This window comes from Pristiophorus japonicus, chromosome 18, assembly GCF_044704955.1.
Source record: "Pristiophorus japonicus isolate sPriJap1 chromosome 18, sPriJap1.hap1, whole genome shotgun sequence".
Taxonomy (NCBI): Eukaryota; Metazoa; Chordata; class Chondrichthyes; family Pristiophoridae; genus Pristiophorus; species Pristiophorus japonicus.
In genome coordinates, this window is record NC_091994.1 from 50,651,958 (window position 1) to 50,679,524 (window position 27,567).

At 49.2% G+C, this 27,567-nt stretch overlaps 1 protein-coding gene across 1 annotated transcript in view; it reads left to right on the forward strand.

The window, feature by feature from the left end:
• The first annotated feature begins 18,131 nt into the window (after positions 1–18,131).
• LOC139229035 (cyclic AMP-responsive element-binding protein 3-like protein 3) overlaps positions 18,132–27,567 on the forward strand; it is a 36,437-nt gene continuing 27,001 nt past the window's right edge. The window contains exons 1-2 of the mRNA XM_070860696.1: positions 18,132–18,152; positions 26,616–26,771. Coding sequence (XP_070716797.1) covers positions 18,132–18,152; positions 26,616–26,771 — 177 coding nt within the window. The remainder of the gene's footprint in view (positions 18,153–26,615; positions 26,772–27,567) is intronic.

A 27,567-nucleotide genomic window follows, 5' to 3' on the forward strand; every position in this document is an offset into this window, starting at 1 on the left:
CACTTGCCTGAGACCAGTCCTTATATACCTGTCTCTTGCAAGTGCACCCCTGGTGGTAAGGTATGCTGGTGGTTACAGGTCATATCTTATTACAGTCATGTATAGCATGTGAGGATACAGTTATATATAATAATGTAAGATACATGACACTCCCCTCCTCCCTTTCGCTGCCTCTGCACTTGATTAAAACATGTTCTATCTCTAACTTTTTCCAGTTCTGACGAAAGGTCACCGACCTGAAACATTAACTCTGTTTCTCTCTCCACAGATGCTGCCTGACCTGTTAAGTATTTTGAGCATTTTCTGTTTTTAGTTCAGATTTCGAGCATCCACAGTATTTTTTATGGCCTGAAACTTGGATGATACTCCTTAAGGGCACGCTTCAGTGATGATCTATAGGGATGGTACTGTAGAGTAGCATAGTGGGTAACCCTCCTCACAAGAATTCCGTGTAGCATCACCACAACACCAGCAGTCATCATAAGGGGGGTAACGTATTGGGCTGACTCCTCACTTGTCTGCATTCTCATGCTTGCTCTTGGATCCCCTATCCCTTTATCTTTGCCTGACATTTCTCAATCACTGGCCCCTTCACCCTTGGCAAAAGATACAGATGGGTTGATAAGCCTGTCCAGGCAGGGTTAGCACTAGTAGCAAATCATTTAGAATCATAGAATCATAGAAATTTACAGCACAGAAGGAGGCCATTTCAGCCCATCGTGTCCGCGCTGGCCGACCAAGAGGCTATCCAGCCTAATCCCACTTTCCAGCTCTAGGTCCGTTGCCCTGTAGGTTATAGCACTTCAAGTGCACATCCAAGTACTTTTTAAATGTGGTGAGGGTTTCTGCCTCTTCCATCCTTTCAGGCAGTGAGTTCCAGACTCCCGCATCTTCTGGGTGAAGACATTTACCCTTAAATCCCCTCTATTTAGTCCTTAGATGCTCTAACACTGACTCCACGAGGCAGTGTGTTGTACTTGAACTTAGTGACCTTAGTCCTTTATTAGTTAACTCCAGAGTGAGGATCATACCTGGTGGCCTGTCTTTTATACTAGGCCAGGCACACCTGTACAGGTAACCTACGAGTCTCCCACTGCTGTGCCCTCTTGTGGCACACCTTGATATAGTACCAACAGTGGCCATGTAAGATAAATTACATCACTCCCCCGAACCCTCAGTGCAAATCGCCTCTGCATTAACTATGCTCTGGGCTTAGCTCTATATGGGTTCGGTTTTAATGGACCTCTTGCGGGCCTGCTCAACCTTGGGTGGGTCGTTGGTGCAGAAGCGTGCTGGTGGTTGCTGTTTGTGTGTGTGTGTGTGTGTGTGTTCCTGACCACTCCATTCTCTCCCCCTCCCACGTTGGTGTGGCGGAGGCTCCTGGCATTCATGTATCTACAAGGTTACGTGAGAGGGTATTGCACTTCTTTGTTTTTTTTTTGTGGTTCCATGGTGCGACAAGAGCGTTAGATGCCTTGTCGATGCGGTGACCGGTGAGAAAGGATGGCTAGTTTCAGAGCTGCTGAGTGGTGTCCCTGCAGTCTGGTGGTGGCTCAGTGCCCGGTGCTGGCAGTGGGAAGCCGGTTGGCTCGCATAGCCTGCTCTCAGGGCTGTTGCCATGGTCCCTAGCGGCAGGCAGGTTCACAGATGTCTGTGACTCCCTCCGTGTCCTTTCTTTACGCCCTGGGTCCCAGCTGCTCCCTGAGGAGCTGTCGTCTAGTGCACAGGGAACCGCTGACTCGCTGGCCTGAGCGTCGCTTGGTTTGTAATTCTGGCTGGTGCTTGTTTCCTCTGGGGACCCTACATTTAGGGGTATGACTTTGGCGCAGTCTGCTCCTTCAGACTCGTGGCAGTTGGTGCCATCGGTTGCCTGAGAGATGGAGCCGGCCCATGGCATGGTATCACCACCGGTGCCTTTGCCCTGCTGAGGTCGCTTGCCTCGCAGTTCGTGTGTGTTGGCTGCTTGTGGCCACACTTCGTGGTGCCTGACTCTGGTCCCCGGGATGCAGGTTACAGCGTTGGGTTGCCTGCTGGACCTGTGTATACCCGGCGGGTGTCTGCCCGCTGCATTGGCTGCGTGCAGTGGGAATCCTGCATCGCACAGCTTTTCCTTGCTTATGATGGACACTCTAGGGGTCCGAACACGATCGTGCGACTTTTTCTCGCTGGTTGCATATGCACAGTTCAAATCATCAATTACACATTGTCCATAATTACGCGACTTTTCCTCCTGGTTGCATGTATACAATTCCGATCATCAGCTATACATTTTACATAATCTGTTACACCTTTACTCTCTAACTTACAATTCTTGTTACATTGCTTAATTGTGTGGAACTGTCCCTTTAATTGTGGTGGGTTGCAGGCCTCCTTTAAGAGCCTTGCTTGCTTTACCCCAATCCGCTTCTCCGTTTGGTGTCACGTGTTGCACCTCGTGGTCTGGTCGCGGCCATCTTTGTCTGCAGCGCATCGCCTCTTTTCTTCGTCCACAATGTCGACTGCGGTGATCCTCTTCTCCCCGGGTTCTGCTTCCGCAGTAGGGAGAGCGCTTCTGGATCCGATTTTCTCCTGAGTCCTGCCACTGGAGCCTGGAAGGTGCGTTCGGGTTGTCTCAACTGGATCATCTCCACGCAGTCGTGCTGAACGGTCTGTGTCTCGGGTGCCATGCTGGACTGCTCTCCGGTGTCGGGTCCATCCTCAGGTGAGGGTTTGCTTTGCCTCTGAGCGCAGAGGACTTCGATCGCTGGAGGGGTGAAGTCTTCCCACTTCCACTGGATCTTCTCCATCCACCTTCTGCCGAGCAGCGTTGGTCCATCACCTGCAACAATCCACAGAGGTAACTTGTGCACCGCGCCATCGTGGAGTACTTTTACATTCACACTACCAATGACTGGGTAGGTGCGCAGTTTTGCCTGAACCAGGGCCAACTCGGGTCGTTCAGCCGGATTGTCCCATAGCCTCTCAAAGGCTCTTTGATTCATTACTGACTGGCTCGCCCCTGTGTCCACTTACATGAAGAATGGAACGCCATTTATCTTGACTTCCATCCTCAACGGGGAACACTCAGTGGTGCAGGTAAACATGCTATATAATTCATCGTGGGGCTGGGCTGCCTCTCTGTCTAACGATTTGTAATCCACATTGGATTCATGGCCATCTGCAGACTCCTCATCAACACAGTGAGTCCTATGTCCCTTACACATTCGCTGGAGGTGGCCCTTTGTGCCGCAGCCTTTACATACATAGTCTTTAAAACAGCACTGGTGAGCCCTGTGATTCCCTCTGCAACGCCAGCATGGGGCTACTCAGTTAGCCCCCCTCGGCGGACTCTGAGTTAAGGGACTCGGGGGCCTGTTCTCTCTCCCCTGAGAGGATGCGCGCTCGACAGTCCAGCTCCTGAATGGCGCCACTCTGTGCACAGTACCTGCCGGGTTTGAGTCCTGAGGGTGAGACATCTGCCTAGAGCCACAGGTCGAGGTCATGAATGCCTGGCTCACAGAGATGGCCTTCTGCAGTGTGACTGTGGTATCCGCCGACTGCAGCCAATGCCAATGACAAAAATGTCCCGCAGCGCTTCGTTGAGGTGAGTGCCGAACTCGCACGGTGCTGTCAGCCTCCTGAGGTCTGCGGCGTACTCCGCGATTTCCTGGCCTTTGGGCCACCCAATACGCATCTTCGAGCCGATGGGTATAGAACCGGTGCCTGGCTGTGAGGATGCTCTCCTTGGGCTTGAGTTGCTCCTGGATCAGGGTTACGAGCTCCTTGTACGACTTGGTCGTTGTCTTCGCTGGCGCCAGCTAGTCCCCGACGAGGCTATAGACGTTGGGCCCACAACTGGTCAGTAGGGTAGTGCGGCACTTATCAGCCAGTGTGGCCGGGTCGTCTCCTGCCAGGTCGTTTGTTGTAAAAAAGTATTCTAGCCTCTCCACAAAGACGTCCCAATCATCACCACCGGCGAACTGCTGCAACGTACCAAGGGTAGCCATTTCGCGTGAAAGTTCGTATTCTCGTCTCCAGTTATTGTGTCCTTAGCTGCTCTAACAATGACTCCACGAGTATGTTGTACTTGAACTATAGTGACCTTAGTCCTTTATTAGTTAACTTCAGAGTGAGGATCACACCTCTTGGCCTGCCTTTTATACTCGGCCAGGCACACCTGTACAGGTAACCTTCGAGTCTCCCACTGCTGTGCCCTCTGGTGGCACACCTTGATATAGTACCAATAGTAGCCATGTAAGATACATGACACCCTCTAAACCTCCTACCAATTACTTTAAATCTATGGCCTCTGGTTGTTGACCCCTCTGCTAAGGGAAATAGGTTCTTCCTATCCACTCTATCTAGGCCCCTCATAATTTCATACACCTCAATATTTCGAGCTGACTTCGACCTGCAGATGCAAATCAACCCCAGAATGTTTGTATTTGAATTGAATGATTTAGCCCCTTCACTCAGACACTTGTTTTCAGACAGTCATTTTTTTATAACAGAATGTAACACAATTGATAAATATTCTTCTGTTAATGAAACATTTTGCCCTTAAGTACTGCAAAAGAATTAGAGAAGCCCAATATCATGCTAAATCATAGAATCATATCACAGAATCATACAGCATAGAAGGAGGCCATTCATCCCATTGTGCCTGTGCCAGCTCTTTGAAAGCTGCCTAATTAGTCTCTCTCCCTGCGCTTTCCCATAGCTCTGCACATTTCTCCTGTTGCAGTATTTATTTTGAAAGTTACTGTTGAATTTGCTTCCACTGCCCTTTCTGGCAGTGCGTTCCAGATCATCGCAATTCGCTGCGTTAAAAAAAGTTATCTCTCCTCTGGTTCTTTTGCCAATGACCTGTAATCTATGTCATCTTGTGACTGACTCTATCGGCCAGTGGAAAACAGTTTGTCCCTATTACTTTATCAAAACCCCATAGAATTTTGAACACTGCTCTTAAATCTCCCCTTAACATTCTCTGGTTGAAGGAGAACAATCCCAGCTTCTCTAATCCCTCCACACGACTGAAATCCCGCATCCCTGGTACCATTCTGGTAAATCTCCTCTGCACCCTCTCTAAGGTCTTGGCCAAATTTTGTTTGTTGTACTTATTTTCTGCTCATTTTCATTTAGATTTGTCCAGTATTGGGCACTGTGTCAAAATGATGTCATACTCAAGCGGGTTAATCATAAACCACTAATTCTTATGTTTACCGCCTCTCTGCTGACTTTATTGAGCTGGTTTTTGAACATTGGACTTTGTGCTTCCAAAACTTCCAACTCTCGCCCCTGCTCCCGCTCCTCTCGGCCTGTCAGAAATAAACGCAGATCCTCCTGGGCCAAGCTGCCAGCCGACACTGGAGGGAGCGTGCATGGTGCACTCTCCAATCACTACTCCCCTAGAATTGCACGGGGTGCTAGACATCACAGGATGGGCCTCCTACCTGTCACGGTGGGTGCTCCAGCCCAACAGTAAACCATGGTCATAGTAGAAGAACTTAAGAATTAGGGGCAGGAGTAGGCCATTTGGCCCCTCGAGCCTGCTCCACCATTCAATAAGATCATGGATGATCTGATCCTGGCCTCAACTCCACTTCCCTGCCCGCTCCCCATAACCCTTGACTCCCTTATCATTCAGAACTCTGTCTATCTCCACCTTAAATATAGCGACATTAAGAAGAGCGACAGCGGGAATCAGACAGGACGGCATTCCCCAATGTTGCCGTTTCCGTCGGGCAGGAAGTCTCAGAACCTACCCCATTGACCCTAAAACATTTGTATTCGCCACATATTGTGTATAGTTGTAGAACAGATTCACAGAGAGTCTTGGGTCTTCGATTATTTAGCAATGATCAGGGTCACTGGTTTATGGTGACTGAAGAAGCTAAAACCATTTACATGCAATATTCCTTGATATTTTGGGGATAAATCTCGCAGATTCTGTCCACTGCCCTGTAACCAGAGGCCATGGCTATGGTGAAGACATGTAGGAACCACTGGGGATAAAAAGAAAGAACTTGCATTTCTACAGCGCCTTTCAGAATGTCCCAAAGCGCTTCACAGCCAATTAAGTACTTTTGGAGTGTGTCACTGTTGTAATGTAGGAAAGATGGCAGCCAATTTGCACACTGTGTAATGACCAGATAATCTGTTTTGACGATGGTGGTTGAGAGATAAATATTGGCCAGGACACCGGGGAGATGCCCCTGCTCTTTTTCTAATAGTGCCATCGGATCTTTTATTTCCACCTGAGAGGGCAGACTCTGGTTAATGTCCCGTCTAAAAGACAGCACTTCTGACAGTGCAGCACTCCCTCAATAGTGCACTGTAAGTGTCAGCCTAGTATTTGTGCTCAAATCTCTGCAGTGGGACTTGACCCCACAACCTTCTGACAGAGGCACAGCTGACACAAAAGGCGGCAGTGACTGGCATTGCTCCTCAGTTTCATAGTCGGAATGGGAATGCTCCGTGTGAGATGGGAGGCCATAAGCCAAGGCAGTCTGCAGTGATAGCAGCTTCCATGGAATGGCAAGCTGCTGCAATGGAAGCTCAGGCAGCTGCCATGGTGGCTCTGGGCTCTGCAGTTGGAAGGGGCTTGTAGAGTGTCTCAGCCAGCCCGGAGATCTGTCCTCCAGCAGATCACTGGGCGGGCTGAACAGACGCCCCGAGGTACTGGCATGGGAATCATGGAGCGGGAATTTACCGACCTCTCTTCAGATGTCAGCATTCCTGCTCCATCCCCTGCCGCTCCACCATTGCCCTGCAGTTGCCTGCCAGCCACGTGGGCCAGACTGCTGAAGTCCATGCTGGGACGGTGCGGTCTGAGGCCGCAGTGAGGTACCGCAGGGATCAGTGCTGGGACCCCAACTATTTACAGTCTATATTAACGACTTGGATGAAGGGACCGAGTGTAACGTAGCCAAGTTTGCTGACGATACAAAGATGAGAGGAAAAGCAACGTGTGAGGAGGACACAAAAAACCCGCAAAAGGACATAGACAGGCTAAGTGAGTGGGCAAAAAGTTGGCAGATGGAGTATAATGTTGGAAAGTGTGAGGTCTGCACATTGGCAGAAAAAGTTATTATTTAAATGGAGAAAGATTGCAAAGTGCTGCAGTACAGCGGGACCTGGGGGTACTGATGCATGAAACACAAAAGGATAGTATGCAGGTACAGCAAGTGATCAGGAAGACCAATGGAATCTTGGCCTTTATTGCAAAGGAGATGGAGTATAAAAGCAGGGAAGTCTTGCTACAATACAGGGTATTGGTGAGGCTACACCTGGAATACTGTGTACAGTTTTGGTTTCCATATTTAAGAAAGGATATACTTGCTTTGGAGGCAGTTCAGAGAAGGTTCACGATGTTGATTCCAGAGATGAGGAGGTTGACTTATGAGGATAGGTTGAGTAGGTTGGGCATCTACTCATTGGAATTCAGAAGAATGAGAGGTGATCTTATCGAAATGTATAAGATTATGACAAGGTGGATGCAGAGAGGATGTTTCCACTGATAGGGGAGACTAGAACTAGGGGCCATAATCTTAGAATAAGAGGCCGCCCATTTAAAACTGAGATGAGGAGAAATTTATTTTCTCAGAGGGTTGTAAATCTGTGGAATTCGCTGCCTCAGAGAGCTGTGGAAGCCGGGACATTAAATAAATTTCAGACAGAGAGACAGTTTCTTAACCAATAAGGGAATCAGGGGTTAAAGGGAGCGGGCAGGGAAGTGGACCTGAGTCAGTGATCGGATCAGCCATGATCGTATTAACTGGCGGAGCAGGCTCGAGGGGCTAGATGGCCTACTCCTGTTCCTATTTCTTATGTTCTTATGTTATGTTCTTATGAGCGGGTCCATCATGGCCCACAGCCTCTTGAGGGCATCCCAGGAAGACATCTGAACTGCCCTCTTCAGAATCTCAGCAGCCATTCACCTCGCCTTCTACTGTCATTCAGGTTAAGCTTTGTAGAAGCACCAGAGTGGGTAAGAGCACTGATAGGATAGCTACTAAAGGTAAACACCGGGGTGAATAGTTTAATATTTGTAAGTGTTGTTGGTTGTGTCATGTTTTCATTGTTTGTTTTTGCTGCAGATAAAGACTGGTTATGATCATTGGGAAGTGTTGGAATGAATGGTATTTTTATTGTGTTCTTCATGGGGAAGGGATTGAAAGGATTGAGTGCAGATGGTGGACTTCCTGATGGATCCTGAGTGGAAGGTAGAGCATGTGGCAACAGCGCTCCGGAGTCTGACAGTGGAGGATGTCTCTGAAAAATGCTCTTCAATTAGAGGACGGTGAGTGTCCCTTCCAGATGCGGGTTGTCTACCTTTTAGTGCTCCCCCTGCCCCCCTCCTCTCCTCCCCCGGTCCCCCTCCTCTCCTCCCCAGGTCCCCCCCCCCTCTCCTCCCTCCCGGTCCCCTCCTCTCCTCCCCCCCCCCTCTCCTCCCCCCCGGTCCCCCTCCCCTCCTCCCCCTGTTCCCCCCCTCTCCTCCCTCCCAGTCCCCCCCCTCTCCTCCCCCCCGGTCCCCCCCCCTCCTCCCTCCGGTCTCCCCCCCCCCCTCCTCCCCCGGTCCCCCCATTCTCCTCCCCCCGGTCCCCCTCCCCTCCTCCCCCCGGTTCCCCCCCTCCTCCCCCAGGTCTCCCCCCTCTCCTCCTCCTGCCGCCCTCCTCTCCTCCCCCGGTCCCCCTCCTCTCCTCCTCCTGCCTCTCTCCTCTCCTCCTCCTGCCCCCCTCCTCTCCTGCCCTGGTCCCCCTCCTCTCCTCCCCTTGTCCCCCTCCTCTCCTCCCCCTGCCCCCCTCCTCTCCTCCCCCGGTCCCCCTCCTCTCCTCCTCCTGCCCCCTCCTCTCCTCCCCCGGTCCCCCTCCTCTCCTCCTCCTGGTTCCCCTCCTCTTCCTCCCCATGGTCCCTATCCTGTTCCTACTCCCCCTGGTCCTCCTCCTCTCCTCCCCCTGGTCCCCCTCCTCTTACTCCCTCTCCTCTTCCTCTTGCAGCTCCTGAGCTAGACCCTCTGGCACAGTTGCTGGTAGCAACGGCTGGTCTCTCATAATCACCAGGTTGTGGAGAATGCAGCAAGTCTCTACGTATCTGGTGCCCTCTTGTCCCTTCTCTCCCTCTCTCCTCCAGCGCTCTGCCTGGCCTCACCTCCTCCCATTCCTCCTCTAGACCAAGGGGTGCCCTAGCACGACCCCCATGACCAAGCACTCCTATAAGGTAGAGTACCACAGCACTCACTCTCTCTGTAGGTGAAGGTCTCCGAGAATTTCCAGAATACATGTGTTGGTGAAGTCTTGACAAAGTGTCCCAGAAAATCTCCCGATGTTTCTCAGAAGTCCTGTTCAAATGCAGTGTATCAGTCGATGTCCAGCAGCAAGAGAACAGTGAAAGCTGAGCATGGCTTTAAATAGCACTAAAAATCCTCAGCAACCACTTGTTTACTCCTTTGCATCTGGTCACTTCAGGAGAGGTTGATAATTGCAGCGCAAGCCAGCAAAATGAGTATTGGCCTATTTAATTGGTCATCAGGGCCTTAATCATCCTCTGGGCAGCTGTTCACACATGCGCTTAAAAATACCATGGGAAAATAGCCCGCTAGATCTCCAAATGGTCCACCACCGGTCCAAATAACGGGTGATAAGAACCATCCCTGCCACCCGCAGATATCTTTTTGAACCACTGCATATAGAAACATAGAAATTTACTGCGCAGAAGGAGGCCATTTCGGCCCATCGTGTCCACGCCGGCCGACAAAGAGCCACACGGCCCTTGGTCAGCAGCCCTGAAGGTTACATATTAACCTATGAACAATGGCGGAAAGGCAAAGAGCACCCAGCCCAACCAGTCCGCCTCACACAACTGCGACACCCTTTATACTGAAACATTCTACACTCCATCCCAACCGGAGCCATGTGATCTCCTGGGAGAGGCAAAAACGTCATTATGACTGTAATGACATTGCGTTCTCAGCTCCCCCCCCCCCCCACCCCACTCCCCTCATATTTCTTCGGAGACTGTTTCTTTCCTGCAGGAACAAAATAAACCTTCGGGAACCCTCACGCATCACAACGCAGTAGTCTAGCGGCTCTAGTTCTGGACTAACAACCCAGAGCCTCTGAGTTAAACATCTCTCCATGGACATTTCTGATCCTGCCATGGAAATGACCATGGAATCTGCCGGATTGTCATGAAAACCCAATTGGTTGCTCATGTCCTTCAGGGAAGGCACTGTCACTACTCTACCGGTCTTGTCCCACACTATGCAGTTGATCCTTGCAAACTACTGTCTCACCAATGTCGGCCATATCTCAAGAACAAACAAATAGTAGATCCAAGAGATGGAGAAAGGTCAGGGAAGGTAACTACCTTAAAGGAGAGAGTGTTAGTTTCACTCACCTGGTAGCACTCTTTCCTTTTGAGTCGGAAAGTTGAGAATTTACAATACCACTATGATCAAGCACACGATCTCGGCTAATGAGGGAGTGCTGCATTGTTCGAGGGGCTGCCTATTGGATGAAACATGAAACTGAGACCTGTCCTGATAGGTGGATGTAAAAGGTCCCATGCCGTGATGTGAAGAAGAGAAGAGTTCTCCTGCTTTCCTGATCAATATTTCTCCCTCAACCAACACCACCAAAACAGATTATCTGGTCATTTATCTCATTGCTGCTGGTGGGAGCTTGCTGTGCGCAAATTGGCCGCCATGTTTTCCTACATTACAACAGTGACGACACTTCAAAAATACTTCATTGGTTAGAAAGTGTATCGAGAGGTCCAAGTATGAGATAAGGAGCAATAGTTGTAAGGAGAGTCTTCAGATATTGGGGCGACAATCTACTGTTAATTCAAAGCCAACATGTTGCGCCATTAAAATTGAATTCGCCAATAGTTTAAATGAAGTAAGTTAAATAACATGGCAAAATCTAAATTTAAATATGGAACTATCATCATTTCAATGAAGCAACTTTGAATTAAAAGGAGCAGTCTATATTTCCACTGGAGCAGGAAAGGCTAAGAGGAAAAGAAAGAAAGACTTGCATTTATATAGCACCTTTCACGACCACCGGACGTCTCAAAGCACTTTACAGCCAATGAAGTACTTTTGGAGTGTAATCACTGTTGTAATGAACGAAACATGGCAGCCAATTTGCATGCAGCAAGCTCCCAAAAACAGCAATGTGATCATGACCAAACAATCTGTTTTTGTTATGCGAATTGAGGGATAAATATTGGCCAGGACACTGGGGATAACTCCCCTGCTCTTCTTCGAAATATTGCCATGGGATCTTTTACGTGCACCTGAGAGAGCAGACGGGGCCTCGGTTTAACGTCTCATCCGAAAGACGGCACCTCCGACAATGCAGCACTCCCTCAGCACTGCACTGCACTGTCAGCCTGGATTTTTTGTGCTCACATCTCTGAAGTGAGACTTGAACCCACAACCTTCTGATTCAGAGGCGAGAGAACTACCCACTGAGCCACAGCTGACACCAGAGGAGATTTAATAGAGTTTAAAAAAAAATGAAGAGAGCTTTGATAGACTGAATAAGAAAAGGTTGGCGGCGGGGTGGGGGAGGGGTGTGGTGGTCAGGATCAGTGATAAGAGATCATCAATTTAAAACTGTCACTAAGAGTGAGGAGGGGGGTCTTTGTGCCGAGAGTTAAGAGCATGGAATGTTTTACCACAGACAATGGTTGAGGCAACGTCCATTGCACCTTTTCAGAGAAGTGTAAATAAACATTTGAAGATATCAGGACAGCGTGAAAGAGCAAGGCAGTGGGATTAGTTTCCGATTACTCTGGCAAAGAGCTGGTGCAGAGACGACTTTAAATTTTCATGGCACTATTTAAGTGCGAGGCTCTTCTTAAACAGCAGTAACAAGAATCAATCAACCAACCTCTGATCTAATTTTAAATAACTGTCGTGCAAGATTTCTGTAATGTATTTGCTTCATGGGTTCTTTGCTTAAGAATTCATAGCAATACATCACTGTTAAGAACAAGTTGGTTTATTAGCAAAGATTTAGCAATCACATTACACATTACAGTTTATCCACCAGGCTCACAACCACCTGCCTCATCGTGGATCCCCTGAACCCAACTGGCTGGGGTTTTATTGAGTCTTGTGAACATCCATCATCATAGACAATCCCTTGAAATCGAGGAAGACTTGCTTCCACTCTAAAAGTGAGTTCTCAGGTGACTGAGCAGTCCAATACGGGAATTACAGTCTCTGTCACAGGTGGGACAGACAGTGGTTGAAGGAAAGGGTGGGTGGGGCTGGTTTGCCGCACACTCCTTCCGCTGCCTGCAACTGGTTTCTGCATGCTCTCTGATACGTCCTTACTATACAGTATAAATGCACACGAGGCCCATGCTTGAGAGAAGGTCAGTCTGTGACCTGTCCTTTATTCCTTAGCACTCAAGTGCAGGAAGTGGGTGGAGCTTCCCCTTTTATATCTGAAGGTCCAGGTTAGGTGTGTCTCCCACAAGTTCACCACCTAGTGGTCATTGTTCTCACAGTGTACAACTTAGGTCAGATTATACATGGGTTACATTGCTGGTTGAATACATGACATCACCTCCCCCCCCAAAGTCTTATTGGGATCACAGGTTGAGTCTCTCTGGTGGTTTACGCTCTCTTGTAGAGCGCCTGAGTTGGGGCTCCGGTTGTTGGGCGCTGGCCTGAGTGACTGCTGTTTGCAGTGCCTCAGGCCTGTCCGGACTGCCCACAGTGACTGGGCTCTCCTCTCTTTGGTTCCGGTGTTCGGTCACCTGTGGAGGAGTGAACTCTATATTGTGTTCTTCCTCTGCTTCTTCCATGGGGTTGCTGAACCTCCTTTTTGTTTGATCCACATGTTTGCGGCAGATTTGTCCATTGGTAAGTTTAACTACCAGAATCCTATTTCCCCCTTTGGCAATCACAGTGCCTGCGAGCCATTTGGGCCTGCAGCGTAGTTGAGGACAAAAACAGGGTCATTTACATCAATACATCGCGCCCTCGCATTCCTGTCGTGGTAGTCATATTGTGACTGGCGCCTGCTCTCGACAATTTCTTTCATGGTGGGGTGTATAAGGGATAGAAACATAGAAAATAGGTGCAGGAGCAGGCCATTCAGCCCTTCTAGCCTGCACCGCCATTCAATGAGTTCATGGCTGAACATGCAACCTCAGTACTCCCTTCCTGCTTTCACGCCATACCCCTTGATCCCCCGAGTAGTAAGGACTTCATCTAACTCCCTTTTGAATATATTTAGTGAATTGGCCTCAACTACTTTCTGTGGTAGAGAATTCCACAGGTTCACCACTCTCTGGGTGAAGAAGTTTCTCCTTATCTCGGTCCTAAATGGCTTACCCCTTATCCTTAGACTGTGACCTCTGGTTCTGGACTTCCCCAACATTGGGAACATTCTTCCTGCATCCAACCTGTCCAAACCCGTCAGAATTTTAAACGTTTCTATGAGGTCCCCTCTCACTCTTCTGAACTCCAGTGAATACAAGCCCAGTTGATCCAGTCTTTCTTGATAGGTCAGTCCCACCATCCCGGGAATCAGTCTGGTGAATCTTCGCTGCACTCCCTCAATAGCAAGAATGTCCTTCCTCAAGTTAGGAGACCAAAACTGTACACAATATTCCAGGTGTGGCCTCACCAAGGCCCTGTACAACTGTAGCAACACCTCCCTGCCCCTGTACTCAAATCCCCTCGCTATGAAGGCCAACATGCCATTTGCTTTCTTAACCGCCTGCTGTACCTGCATGCCAACCTTCAATGACTGATGTACCATGACACCCAGGTCTCGTTGCACCTTCCCTTTTCCTAATCTGTCACCATTCAGATAATAGTCTGTCTCTCTGTTTTTACCACCAAAGTGGATAACCTCACATTTATCCACATTATACTTCATCTGCCACGCATTTGCCCACTCACCTAACCTATCCAGTCACTCTGCAGCCTCATAGCATCCTCCTCGCAGCTCACACTGCCACCCAACTTAGTGTCATCCGCAAATTTGGAGATACTACATTTAATCCCCTCGTCTAAATCATTAATGTACAATGTAAACAACTGGGGATAACCGGGTTTTGAGCGTCCTTTTCATTAGCAGCTCTGCGGGTGGAACCCCTGAGAGCGAGTGTGGTCGGGATCTGTAGGTCAACAGGAAGCATGATAAGCATCTTTGTAGGGAACCCCCTTGGATTCTCTGAGCATGATCCTCGCTCCACAGAGGAAATTGCATTGCCATCGCCCCATTTCCAGTTCATGACAGCAAGCCAACTCCTCCCCAGTAGTGCGGGACCATCCCCCAGGACAATACCCAGAGTGGCAACCTGTTCTCCGAATCTTTGTGGGTCATGACTACCGTGGCGCTGCCTAGCACCGGAATGATCTCCTTTGTGTATGCCGTAGCTGTGCGTCAATCAGCGATAATTTTGGCCTCCTGGCCTTGGACGCCCACAACTTTTCGAACTGTTTGATATCCATCAGGGACTGGCTGGCCCCCGTGTCTAGCTCCATTGATACTGGGATGCCATTGAGGAGCACTTTCATCATTATCGGTGGCGTCCTGATGTATGAACTGTATACGTGCTCCACATGAACTCGCTGAACTTCAGCTTCCAGTGATTTCCCCCAGCGTTCATTTCTGCAATTTCTGCAGGTATTTTGCTCATCTCTGCAAACTCCGGCTGAGTGTGTGCCTCCACGCCTCCAGCCGGAGCTGCTGTTTGAAACAAAAGGTCCCTTGCCAGTCGATCGTCCCTGACTGCCTCAGTTATTGTCCTTGAGTGCGCCATTAACAGGTGTTGATGGCCCCATTACTGGCCGCATTGTCCCTTGCAATGACGTGAATCGCCGTTCAGCTAGCCATTGTCTCTGTCGAACTCCCCCTCTGGGTTCGACTACATGTTGGGGCATGCCCGATTGCCCTTGTCTGCCTGAAGAACTGTGTGCTGCTTTAACAATGTTGAATCTCTGTCCCAACCATTCCTTAACACAGTGCCTCTCGTCTGTTCTGCTAGTAGCCATGCTCGAGTGGTTTAAATCCCATTTCTCATTGTCATTGATACGTCCTTACTATACAGTATAAATGCACACGAGGCCCATGCTTGAGAGAAGGTCAGTCTGTGACCTGTCCTTTATTCCTTAGCACTCAAGTGCAGGAAGTGGGTGGAGCGTCCCCTTTTATATCTGAAGGTCCAGGTTAGGAGTGTCTCACCACCTAGTGGTCATTGTTCTCACAGTGTACAACTTAGGTCAGTTTATACATGGGTTACATTGCTGGTTGAATACATGACACTCTCAGCGACAAGACTTGAGATGCTCAGCGCCCTCCAGGATGCTCTTCCTCCACTTTGGGCGGTGAACATCACGTGACTGGCTAAGCCACTCACAACTCAACAACTCTACAACTATTTTGTAGAAAAACAGTTAAATCAAATACCCCTGATTGAAGTGGGGGGGGGGCGGGGTTGGGGGAGGGGGGGGGGGGTCACACCAAACAAGTGCCTCCTTGTTTTTTTTTAGGGCACTAAAAACACAAATTATACAAGTGCCCCCTGGCTAAAAGGGGGGGGGGGGTAATATTTCCGCCCAGTTTCGAACCAAGGACTTTTCGCATGTGAGGCGAACGTGATACCCACTACACTACGGGAACGCTGTTAGAATTCAGCTTGGTGCACACATTTCAATTTCTAACTCCCTAATACAGCCGTTACAATTTTCAGTTTTGTTGCTTTGGTGGAGGACGTTAGTAAATTTTTGTTCTGATGAAGTGTACACGCCTGAAACACCGTAACCTGTCTGTCCTTTTTACAGCTACTGACTGACCCATTGTACATTCCCAGCAATATTTTAGATTTTACAACACTCGCAGTTTTTTTTTCCTTTTTATTTTTCACATAAATACTATGGCTACAAGAGCAAGTCAGAGGCTAGGTATTCTGCAGCTAGTGACCCACCTCCTGACTCCAATATTTTTGGATATTAAGGGAACCAATGGAAATGGGGATAGTGCAGGGAAGTGGAGTTGAGGTAGAAGATCAGCCATGATCTTATTGAATGGTGGAGCAGGCTCGAGGGGCCGAATGGCCTATTCTTGCTCCTATGTCTTATGTTCTTATGTCCCACCACCTATAAGGCACAAGACAGGAGTGCCATGGAATACCGATATAAAAACTGAAAATGACGGAAATACTCAGCAGGTCAGGCTGCATCTGTGGCGAGAGAAACAGAGTTAATGTTTCAGGTCGATAACAACAGAACTGGAGACGTAACACAGGTTTAAAGCAAGTACAGTGGCATGGAAAGTGGTGAGTGGAGGAAAGAATGAAGGGAAGGCCTGTGATACTCTCCACTTGCCTGGATGAGTTGCAGCTCCAACAACACTCAAGAAACTCGACACCATCCAGGACAAAGCAGCCAGCTTGATTGGCACCCCTCCACCACCTTCAACACTCACTCCCTCCACCAATGACGCACCGTGGCTGCAGTGTGTACCATCTACAAGATGCACGACAGCAACTCGCCAAAGTTTCTTCGACAGCACCTCCCAACCCCACGACCTCTTTACCATCTCGAAGGACAAGGACAGCAAGTGCATGGGAACACTGCAACCCCCAAGATCCACCCCAAGTTACGCACGATCCTGACTTGGAAATATATCACCGTTCCTTCATCATCACTCTGTCAGAATCCTGGCACCCCCCCCCCCCCCTAACAGCACTGTGGGAGCACCTTCACCACACGGACTGCAGCGGTTCAAGAAGGCGGCTCACCACCACCTTCTCAAGGGATGGGCAATAAATGCTGGCCTTGCCAGCGGCGGCCACATCCCAGGAATAAATAAAAAAAGGGCAAATGTTGACTGGGTTACACTGGCTGACTGGAGCCTCTTTCAGAGCCAAGCCTGCTAAAAAAAAAAAATCAGGCTTTGAAAATGCATGATCTGGGTTTTTCTCTGGTTTTTCGTCTCTCAGAGGAGATTACATGGATGAGGTGGGGGCGGAGGCAGTATTTCGTCGTGATGCTCCAAGAATGTGGGACAAACTTGATGGACCAAATGGTCTTTTCCTGTCTTCATTTTTGTACGTTGATGTGATCTTGGTGGTGGTATTGGATTTGCTTCAGGCATTAGAGAGGAAGTGATTGTCAGCTCAACCAGGAGCTGCAGGACCTCAGATTGCACAGTTCCTTTTGGTCGCAAGGGTAGGCCGACAAAGTCTAAACTTACACATGGCGTCAGGTGGAGACCAGTGGGTGAAAACTGGGCCTTACTTGTTTCGCGTAGCCCCGGTTGGCCTGTGGGTCAATGTGTGAGGGCTGCGTGATATCGAGCATGTTATTGATCCTCAGCCTGCGTTGAATTAACCAATGTCACCATTGGCTTCCGGTGACCCCTGAAAGAAATAGCCCATTTGTGTGGGCACTGGGTGAGGCTCGGATCAGGCTCGGGTGCAATAATCCCCATGGTCAAATAGCCCACCAACATTGGCTCATAATGGCCACCTGGGTGGGATAACGGCGGCACCAATTGCCTCCTGTAAAATTGTACCTCGGAGGGAGCTGCTTTGAGAGGAAAATGGCGCCTGAGTGAAGGCTAAAGAAGAGCGAGTACATTATAATCATAACTCCATCAGTAAATGAGAGCAGTCAGTAAACAAGCTAATAAAATATGTCTGTGTGCTGCAATAGTGATACAATATTGGAGTGGTTAATAAAGCATGCTTGTTCTTTGGTGAGTTGGGATCATGGTTTAAAGTTCAGCCCATATTAAGGGAGTTGTACTTTGGTTTAAGGGGCAGTAAAAGCTCAGCTGAAGAACCCCCTTTTCTCCTCCCCCAGTTATTGGCTGACCAGCAGTTCTGGCATGCCACCCTAGCTCTCGGTGCCTGCTACGTGCGATTCTAATGTCAATCACTGCCTTTCCCTGCTTGTTGGCCCAGCTCATAGCCAGTCCGCAGCCAATCACAGGAACAGCTGCTGTCGCAACACCCGAGCCGATTTTTTTTGCCGAGTTGGACTTCAACTTAGTCACAGGTCAAATCAAAGAGCGAGAGAGGGCGCGCCGGTGAGTGGCTGGGAGCGAGAAGCTTCCGAAATACGGGAAAACAGAAGCGCGCTCTTTTCTAGCTCGATACCGGAGGTTCAGACAATGGCGCTGGTCGCGGGGAAGGTACGTTCATTTTAATTTCAATCATTTTTCAAATAAATAAACACATCTTCGCATTTACTTATCAGCTCTGTTCAAACACAGAGCTCTAAAACGGGACAAAGTTCAGACAGAGATTGAAGCAAAGAACTCACGGTGACTGAGACCTTTGTGGATGTTCCGATAACGGGCCCTTTTTCATTTTCAAAAATACAGACTTGCATTTATATAACGCCTTTCACAACCTCAGGACGTCCCAAAGCGTTTAACAGCCAATTAGGTACTTCTGAGGTTTAGTCACTGTTGTAACGTAGGAAAGCTGGCAGCCAATTTGCGTACAACAAATCTCACAAACAGCAATGCGATAATGACCAGGTTTTAGCTATGTTGGTTGAGGGATAAATATTGGCCAGGGTACCGGGGAGAACACGCTTGCTCTTCTTCGAAATAATGCCGTGGATTCTTTGATGTCCACCTGAGAGGGCAGATAGTGCCTCGGTTTAACGTCTCATCCGAAAGGCAGCACCTCTGACAGAGCAGCACTCCCTCAGTCGGCCTGGATTTGTGTGCTCAAGTCTCTGGACTGGGGCTTGAACCCACAACCTCTGACTGGGAGATGAGACTGCTACAACTGAGCCATGGCTGACCCTTTAACTTACTGCGGTTCTGCAATGTGAATACGGCAAAAAGGATCCTGGTTTCTTTCCTGAAAAATATAAATGTGGAAGTGAGAGTCCTGATGTAACCATGCCCCCTCCGGCTGGAACGGCATAGGTGGATGGTTAAAATGGCAGGCGGGCGCTATATAAGGCTTTCCTGGCACATTCGCGCCAGCTGCCATTTGAACTGCAATGTTTCTGGTTGCAGGGATGGTGCCCACCATAGTCCGATGGGGGGCCCCAGAAACATTTAATTTTCAGGTTTAATTGTGGGCCAAGTGGAGCAGGAGCGCTCCTCCACAACGAATCCTTGAGCCTCCCTCCCGCTCCCCCACCCCCGAGCCCAGGCTTCCCTCCCACCTCAGTTTAACGTCTCATCCGAAAGATAGCACCTCTGATAGTGCAGCGCTCCCTCAGTACTCCCTCAGTGTTCCCCATGACTGCGATGCCCTCCAGACCATTCCCGTGGGTGTCCAGTGATAGCGCCCTGCTGGGAGAAATCCCACTCCTGCCACACGCTGGTTGTGAATCCCGCCTGGGTGGGGGGGGGGGGGAGCGTGAGGCTCAGGCAGAAGTCAGCCCTCTGACCTGACACTGAGGCCCAGGAATTAAAATAGCCCTGGTGTCAGGCCGGCACTGTTCTGAGCTCGCCCTGACTCCTGAACGCTGCTCCCCACCCTCCCCACTCCCCCCTCGCCACACAACTCAAATAAGGGCTTGAGAGCAGCAAGAGCTGGGAAAAATAATATAACCAGTGTTCTGAAAGTCTGTGATTCTGAGAGTTGTTAAAAATAGATAATATGCAGTTCTTGAACAAACATCTTAACAACACTTAATGGAGCACGTAATAGACTTTTGGACTTGGCGTTCTTCCAGATCGATGCTGTGATTACATTAGCTTTTGATGCCCCAGATCCAAGGGGATTCTGGCTCTGCCTTGGCACTGCCAGAAACAGAACTCATATTCCTACTCACATATGTAAAATTATTAGAAGGCAAGGCAGATTAAAATGCATTATTATGATGTCACGTTTCCAGGCAAATTGGGACAAGACCAATGCTTGCTTTCCTCATGCTGGGTTTAGTGAAGCTGTCAGAAAAAAGCTTGAGTCTTTCTTCAAGCCAATCACTTCTTCTCTCTCTAACGCCCATATTCCACCCAACACCCGACTAGAGGAAAGAGCTGTGTTTATGTAGTACCTTATCACACCTCTCTCAAACATCTCAAAGTGCTTCACATGTCATCCATTTCTTTCAAGCTCATGGACTATTGTTATGTAGGCTGAAGAAGCAACCATTTTGCACACAGCAAGATCCCACATGTGGCAATTAAACGAATGAGCAGTTAGCCTGCTTTTGGTGGTGTTGATTGAGGGAGGAATGTTGTAGGACACCAGGACAACTCCTAATCCTCTTCGAAAAGTGTCAATGCCGCCCCCGTATCTGGAGAAGCTCTCTTCGAACCTGTCTGACACTCCTCAAGATATCTGAAAAAACTAGTTTTCTGATTAGGTGATCCTGGCTCTTCTCCAACACCTCTCTGTCCCATTTCTTGTTCTTCTCTAACTCATTGCTCCTCTGAACTGACCCCACCAACCTCCCTTAACCTTTGGTATTTGGGATATAGTATCTGAGTAATTTGAGACATGAGGTGTGGTGAGTGTAGTGAGCTTGGGAGGAACAGGTGAGTTTGGACCTGTGGTTACCAAAGCTCTCCCAAAGTCTGTTGTAGACTCGTTGATAGAGATTGATCATTGTGATTGGTCAACAACTCCATTATCGTTGTACCTTGCAACTACCAGGATGAGTGAAGGTGAACTAGATGGTCCTTGGTCTTTTCTGTCTAGCAATTCTGATGTTCCTATCTAACCTGGAAGTGGTAAGCCTTGCTTTCCTCCCCACATTATGTTCCATTGCAAGACCATCAGCAGGCCGGGGCCATTAGAGGGAGCAGCGTGTGCTGCTGCAGGAGGGCAATGGCTGCGAAGCCAGGTCGCTGATTGCAGTGCGGGCAGGCACAGCAGGAGGGGCGAAGGAGCAGCGAGTGATCGTGGAGCGATGTGATCGGGGCCCAGAAGAGGCGAGGGCCCAGGGGCAGCACGGGCCAGCCCACACTGCGATATGTGCGTGCACTGGGTCCATGCAGCAGAGCAGGTCTCCAGTCGCCTTGGGTAATCCTTGCCACTGGACCAAGACCTAGCTCTGTCAAGCCCGTGTGGTGGCTGGTGTGCAACGGCCATCACACGTTAAAAAAATCCACGCACAGGCATCTTCCACCCTTGAGGATGTAGTTTGGGATCTGGAATATTAGGTACTTCATTGAAACACCCGTGAACTCATCCCTTTTTGGCGCGGAAGCAAGTCATCCTCGATTCGAGGGACCGCCTATGATGTTCCATTGCCAAGGCTGCCTTTTACAACCACTAGGATACGAGGATACCACTTGCCTGCCTCACCCCCTACCTCCTCTCCAGCACCTTGAGGCTTCACTTTTCAAATGCTCTCTGTTCATTGGCCTCTCCCCTCCATGAATCGCAGCTGGTTGAGAATACTGCTGCCTCTCCCGCACACAGTCTCCCACCCTTCAAACACGTGGTGTTGTCCAGATCTGTCTGTTCCCTGTACCTCAAAGGATGGACTATGCGTTTCCCGTCCTTGTGTGCAACTCCCTCCAGGGCCCTGCCCCACCCTAACCCTGTGACCCCCCCCCTGTCACTGTGTGTCAGTGGTCAGGGATAGGAGGGTGTGACTGCCAGTCAGGAAGATATGCAGACCCAGGATGTAGTGATGGAGGAGCATCGGCCCTCAGTTGTTGAGTATATTCAAGACAGAGATCGGTAGATTCTTAAATATTAAGGGAATCAAGGGATATGGGGATATGTGGAGTTGAGGTAGAAGATCAGCCATGATCTTACTGAATGGCGGAGCAGGCTCGAGGGGCCGAATGGCCTACTCCTGCTCCTAATTTTTGTGTTATGTTCTCTGCCTGCACCCCTCTCTCCTCAGACATCAATTCACTCCTTGTTCCCTCTGTTTCAGCATCAGATGTTGTTCCTTCTGCCGCTGGAACTCCATCTCAAACTCTCTCCATCTTGCCGCCTCCCTTGCTTAAGCTCTTTGATCATTCTTCAGCCCTCCCCAGCTCCATTCACTTCTCTTCTTTTTCTTATCTGGTCCCTGTCCACCTTTCTGTTGTGAGGAGCGCAGTGGAAACATAATTTCTTGGTAACTTTCTTCTTGGTAACTTGCTTACCTGTGGCTCAGTGGAGAGCAGCCTAGCCTCTGAGTCAGAAGGTCGCGGGCTCAAGTCCAGAGACGTGAGCACATAAATCCAGGCACACAGCCCAGTGCAGTGCTGAGGGAACGCTGCACTGTTGGAGGTGCTGTCCATGAGACGTTAAACCCAGGCCCCATCTGCGTTCTCAGGTGGACGTAAAAGATCTCATGGCCATATTTCGAAGAAGAGCAGGGAGTCCTCCCGTGGTGTCCCGGTCAATATTTATCCTTCAACCAACACCTAAAAACCGATGATCTGGTCATTATCACTTTGCTGTTTGTAAGACTTTGCAGTGGTACCACGTTTCCTACATCAGCGGCTGCACTTCAAGCGTACTTCGTTGGCTGTGGAGCGCTTTGTGACATCCTGAGGTGGTGAAAGGCACTAGAGAAATGCAGGTTTTTTGTTTTAGCTCCAAATAACCCGTTCTATCCGTTGTTCCTCCTCCCTGATTCCTCACGGTGCAGGAATCGAGACTCGCCACACTGATTCCGACTCTAACCATCGCTTTCCCAAGACCTTAAAACCGGTAACCTCTCTCTGTCTTCCTTTTCAAATCCCAAGATTGTCATCAGAATGCTACGAGTAGCTTGGAGCAGTGTGTGATATCAGTGTTCTGCACTGGCACGTGCAGCAAAGCTGGTCTCCAGTCATCTTGGTTAATTCTTGCCACTGGACCAAGACCTAGCTCTGTCAAGCCCGTGTGGTGGCTGGTGTGCAACGGCCACCACACGTTAAAAAAATCCACGCAAGCGTGTAGTTCGGGATCCGGAATATTAGGTCCTTCATTGAAACACCTGTGAACTCATCCTTTTTATGTGGAAGCAAGTCATCCTCGATACAAGGGGCCGCCTATGATAATGATGCATTGGCACGGTATGCAGGCATTTTCTGTAATTCTACAATGAAATGGCAGTCCAGCAGTTGTAAAATGAAAGATAACCTGACTTTCAGGAACCAGTTGAATACGAATTTGGCATTGAAGACTTTTTAACTCCATAGATGTTTTTCATCTATACAATCTTTATTTAATGTTCTATTCAGATTTGTTTCTCAGTATCCGTAACTTTTCTCTAATTTACATATGGCCAAAATGAACCATTTTATGACTGGAATGATAATGATGAAATATATATTTTACAAGTATTGTACAATCTATATTATAAAATTTGCATATAACGTGCCAACAACATTTAGTGCAACGCACTTTCTGCCATGTTTCTCTGCAATGTTCAGTTCTCTTAATCATATTTATTCTAATGATCCACAAATTTATTCAAATCTATGCAAGTTGTTTCTACATACCTCTGATTGGCTAATTTTAACATGTGATTGATTTGCAGCTCTGATTCTCCCATCCCTGACGCTCTCAACATTTTAATTTTCCATCAAATTTATTTATAATACTTAATATAATCACAGTGCGATAACATTTCTATCATAAAAATAGCCACAATAAGAAAATCCGTCTAAATTATATTAAAAACGGTATTCACATTAAATCAAAATATATATTCTCTACAAAATGTTATCAATATAATACTATACATATTATGTATATATATTGTTAAATATCTTGTGTATGGGAGAACTTCTTGTACAACTTTTTATCAGTGATTATTGTCATGCATTTATGTCACACTTATCATTGAAACCTCCTATGTAAACATTTAGAATGGAAATTTTGTATGTAAACAGTGGCCTGTAACGATGCAGTTGCAGTCCTTGGCCAATCGACGGTACTTTGGAGTTAGTTTCTCAGATCTGTCTCCCGACTCTGTCACCATCCTGTATTTGGAAAAAAACGTATTTAAACTCATGGGCAATTTACTGGTCAAATATTATGGCATAGAAATTCGGGTCATTTGCGCTTGCCATTAGCGCATCCGGGGGCCGCTAATGGGGCGCAAACGACTTTGTGACTGGGCACGGTGCCACTAACGACTCCCACTAAATTTGGCAGGAGTTTATCGGCGGCAGTAACCTGTAGCGCCCCACTCCGCTGCGCCAGCAATGCTGACGCCATCACTGTGTGCAGCGCCCCGGACCCTAATTTGGGCATCGCCCCCTGAAGCTGCACCGGGCGATGACAGCGACAGCTTCAGGGGACATGTATCGGGCGGCCGGCCGCTACCGGTGTGAAAGTTAAAGGGGAGGTGAGCTGCTGTTAAAAAATAAATTCACCGATTTATTTGTGCACCCCATTGGTGCTTTGAACGCGGGGTCCGTGCTTCGATCGGTCAGCCCTGCACGCTGCTTGAGTGCCGGGCTGTTGGCACAGCACTCCCGCTCCCTGGTGATGCAGGAAGGACCTTTTTTGGGCCCTTCCCTTTAATTCAGGGAACAGCCCCTCCTACGCGGCACGCTGCACGGCCCAGTGAGTGTTGCTGCGCCCTGCTCCCGAAGCGTCCACCCCGCTACTGCCCCAGAAAGGAAGTGGAGTGCTTTATTTTGCGCTCCACTTCATTTCGGGTGTGGTAACCCCAATTTCCCGCGAGACTTCTGCGCCTGGGGCAAAGTCTCGCCACTCGCAAGTGTTACCCGCCTGCCGAATTTTTCCCCATAAAAGTCCAGCTGCACTTCCTGTCAGCATCACACTCACATATCTCTGTAACCTCCTCCAGCCTTGCAACCCTCTGAGAACTCTGCTTTCGTCCAATGGAGGGTGAGATATTTCAATTTGCAGCATTTGTGGACTGGGAGGTAATGTAAGCCAGCTTGCCTGAGCAATGTGCCCCCTGAGGGCACGCACCATTTGGGAAGTCCCGCGCAGGTCGCTGAACAGCCGCTGGTCTATAGTTTCCTGCTTTTTGTCTGCCTCCTTTTTTAAATAGGGGTGTTACATTTGCAGTTTTCCAATCTGCTGGGACCTCCCCAGAATCCAGGGAATTTTGGTAAATTACAACCAATGCATCCACAATCCCTGCCGCTACTTCTCTTAACCTAGGATGCAAGCCATCAGGTCCAGGGGATTTATCTGCCTTTAGTCCCATTATCTTACTGAGTACCACCTCCTTAGTGATTGTGATTGTGTTAAGTTCCTCCCCCCCTTAGCCCTTTGACTATCCACTGTTGGGATATTTTTAGTGTCCTCTACTGTAAAGACTGATACAAAATATTTGTTCAGAGTTTCTGTCATCTCCATGTTCCCCATCACTAATTCCCCGGTCTCGTCCTCTAAGGGACCAACATTTACTTTAGCCACTTTTTCCTTTTTATATACCTATAGAAACTTTTGCTATCTGTTTTATATTTTGTGCTAGTTTACTTTCATAGTCTATCTTCCCTTTCTTAATCGGTTGCTAAGCATGGAGTTGGGGGAATCTAGACCTAGGGGGCATAGTTTCAGAATAAGGTGTCGCCCATTTAAAACGGAGATGAGGAGGAATTTCTTCACTCAGAGGGTTATGAATCTCTGGAATTCTCTACCCCAGAGAGCTGTGGAGGCTGGGTCATTGAATATATTTAAGGTGGAGCTAGACAGATTTTTGAACGATAAGGGACCCTCTGCAAATATTGGCACTTCCTGGGACACCCAGCAAATATTGGCACACTCCCAGGGAACCCCTGCAAATATTGACACACTCCCAGGGAACCCCTGCAAATATTGACACTCTGCCAAGGGTGCCTGAAAATATTGACTTAAGCCCCAGTCGCTCTCTGTCTTAACTTCTACGATCACCGCACAGACTCGATGGGTGGTACAAATATAGGAAGAAATATAGATAAAACACATTTGAAACGGAAGGGAACGCCTTCATTTGTGTAAGCTAATAATATACTAACAGATCTCCCATGGCATTGCTTATGGTGAGCTGAAGGGTATTATTCTGCTGCTAAGCAGCAGCAGTATGTAAGCTGGATTTGAATCTCACTGCTGGATTTGAATACTTAGCTCCCAGCTCCTGGCCGATAATGTTGGATTTAGTCGTTCACTTTCCCTTAACTTGGTGATCCACCGTTTTGGGTCTTCACTCATGCCTGGGGCTGCTTCATGACGTCGGATATAAATACATCCTGAAGATATTGGAGGCCCTCTGTACTGATTCACAGACAGCTGGGCTGCACAAGAGAAGCACATTGCAGCACCCAATCAGCACCAGTTTATTTACAGAAAGAAAGATCTGCATTTATATAGCGCTTTTCGCAACCCAAAGCGCTTTACAGCCAATGAACTAGAGTGTAGTCACTGTTGTAATGTGGGAAATGCAGCTGCCACTTTGCGCACAGCAAGCTCCCACAAACAGCAATGTGATAATGACCAGATAATCTGTTTTAGTGATGTTGTTTTAGTGATGTTGGCTGATGGATAAATATTTGCCAAAACTCCCTCTGCCCTTCTACAGAATAGTTTGATGGGATCTTTTGCATCCCCTCATGGGGCAGACTCAGAGGTCAGTGTGTGAGCACTGACAAACATTCTACCTGTGGGAGTTCCCACTTTCAACCTTTTTACTGACTCTCTGTGTAAAGCAGTCCACCGGGCTGATATTTGGTCCAGTTCCCTCAGCGAGTATGTGAGGTTAAAGTTGGGGTATTTTCCTTCCCCAGACGCCGGCAGATGGCCTGCCCCGGGACCTGGACAGTGTGGAACTCCTGGACCTACTGTTTGACCAACAGGATGGCATTCTGCGTCATGAAGGCTTCCCGGCACAGAGCAGGGGCAGTGCAGAGAGCTGGGGGCTAGCCCAGCCGAGCATAAGGAGCATGGTAAACCCGCCCACCCAACACACACACACTCACACAGTAACCCCGCCCCCCCCACTGTAACCCCGCCTCCCCACACAGTAACCCCGTCACCCCACACACACAGTAACCCTGCCCCCCACACAGTAACCCTGCCCCCCCCACTACAACCCCTCCTCCCCACACAGTAACCCCGTCCCCCCACACACACAGTAACCCTGCCCCCCACACAGTAACCCCGCCCCCCACACGGTAACCCCGCCCCCACACACAGTAACCCCGCCCCCCACACAGTAAGCCCACCCCCCACACACAGTAACGCCCCCACACAGTAACTACGCCCCCCCACAGTAACCCCACCCCCACCACACACAGTAACCCCGCCCCCCACACAGTAACCCCGCCCCCTACACGGTAACCCCAGCCCCCACACACAGTAACCCCGTCCCCCCACACAGTAACCCCGCGCCCCACACGGTAACCCCGCCCCCCACACACAGTAATGCCCCCCCACAGTAACCACGCCTCACACAGTAACCCCGCCCTCACCACACACAGTAACCCCGCCCCCCACACAGTAACCCCGCGCCCCACACACACAGTAACCCTGTCCCCCACACAGTAACCCCGCCCCCACACGGTAACCCCGCCCCCCACACACAGTAACGCCCCCCCCACAGTAACCACGCCCCCCACAGCAACCCCGCCCTCACCACACACAGTAACCCCGCCCCCCCACTCACAGTAACCCCGCCCCCCACACACACACACTCACACACAGTAACCCCGCCCCCCCCACACACAGTAACCCCGCCCC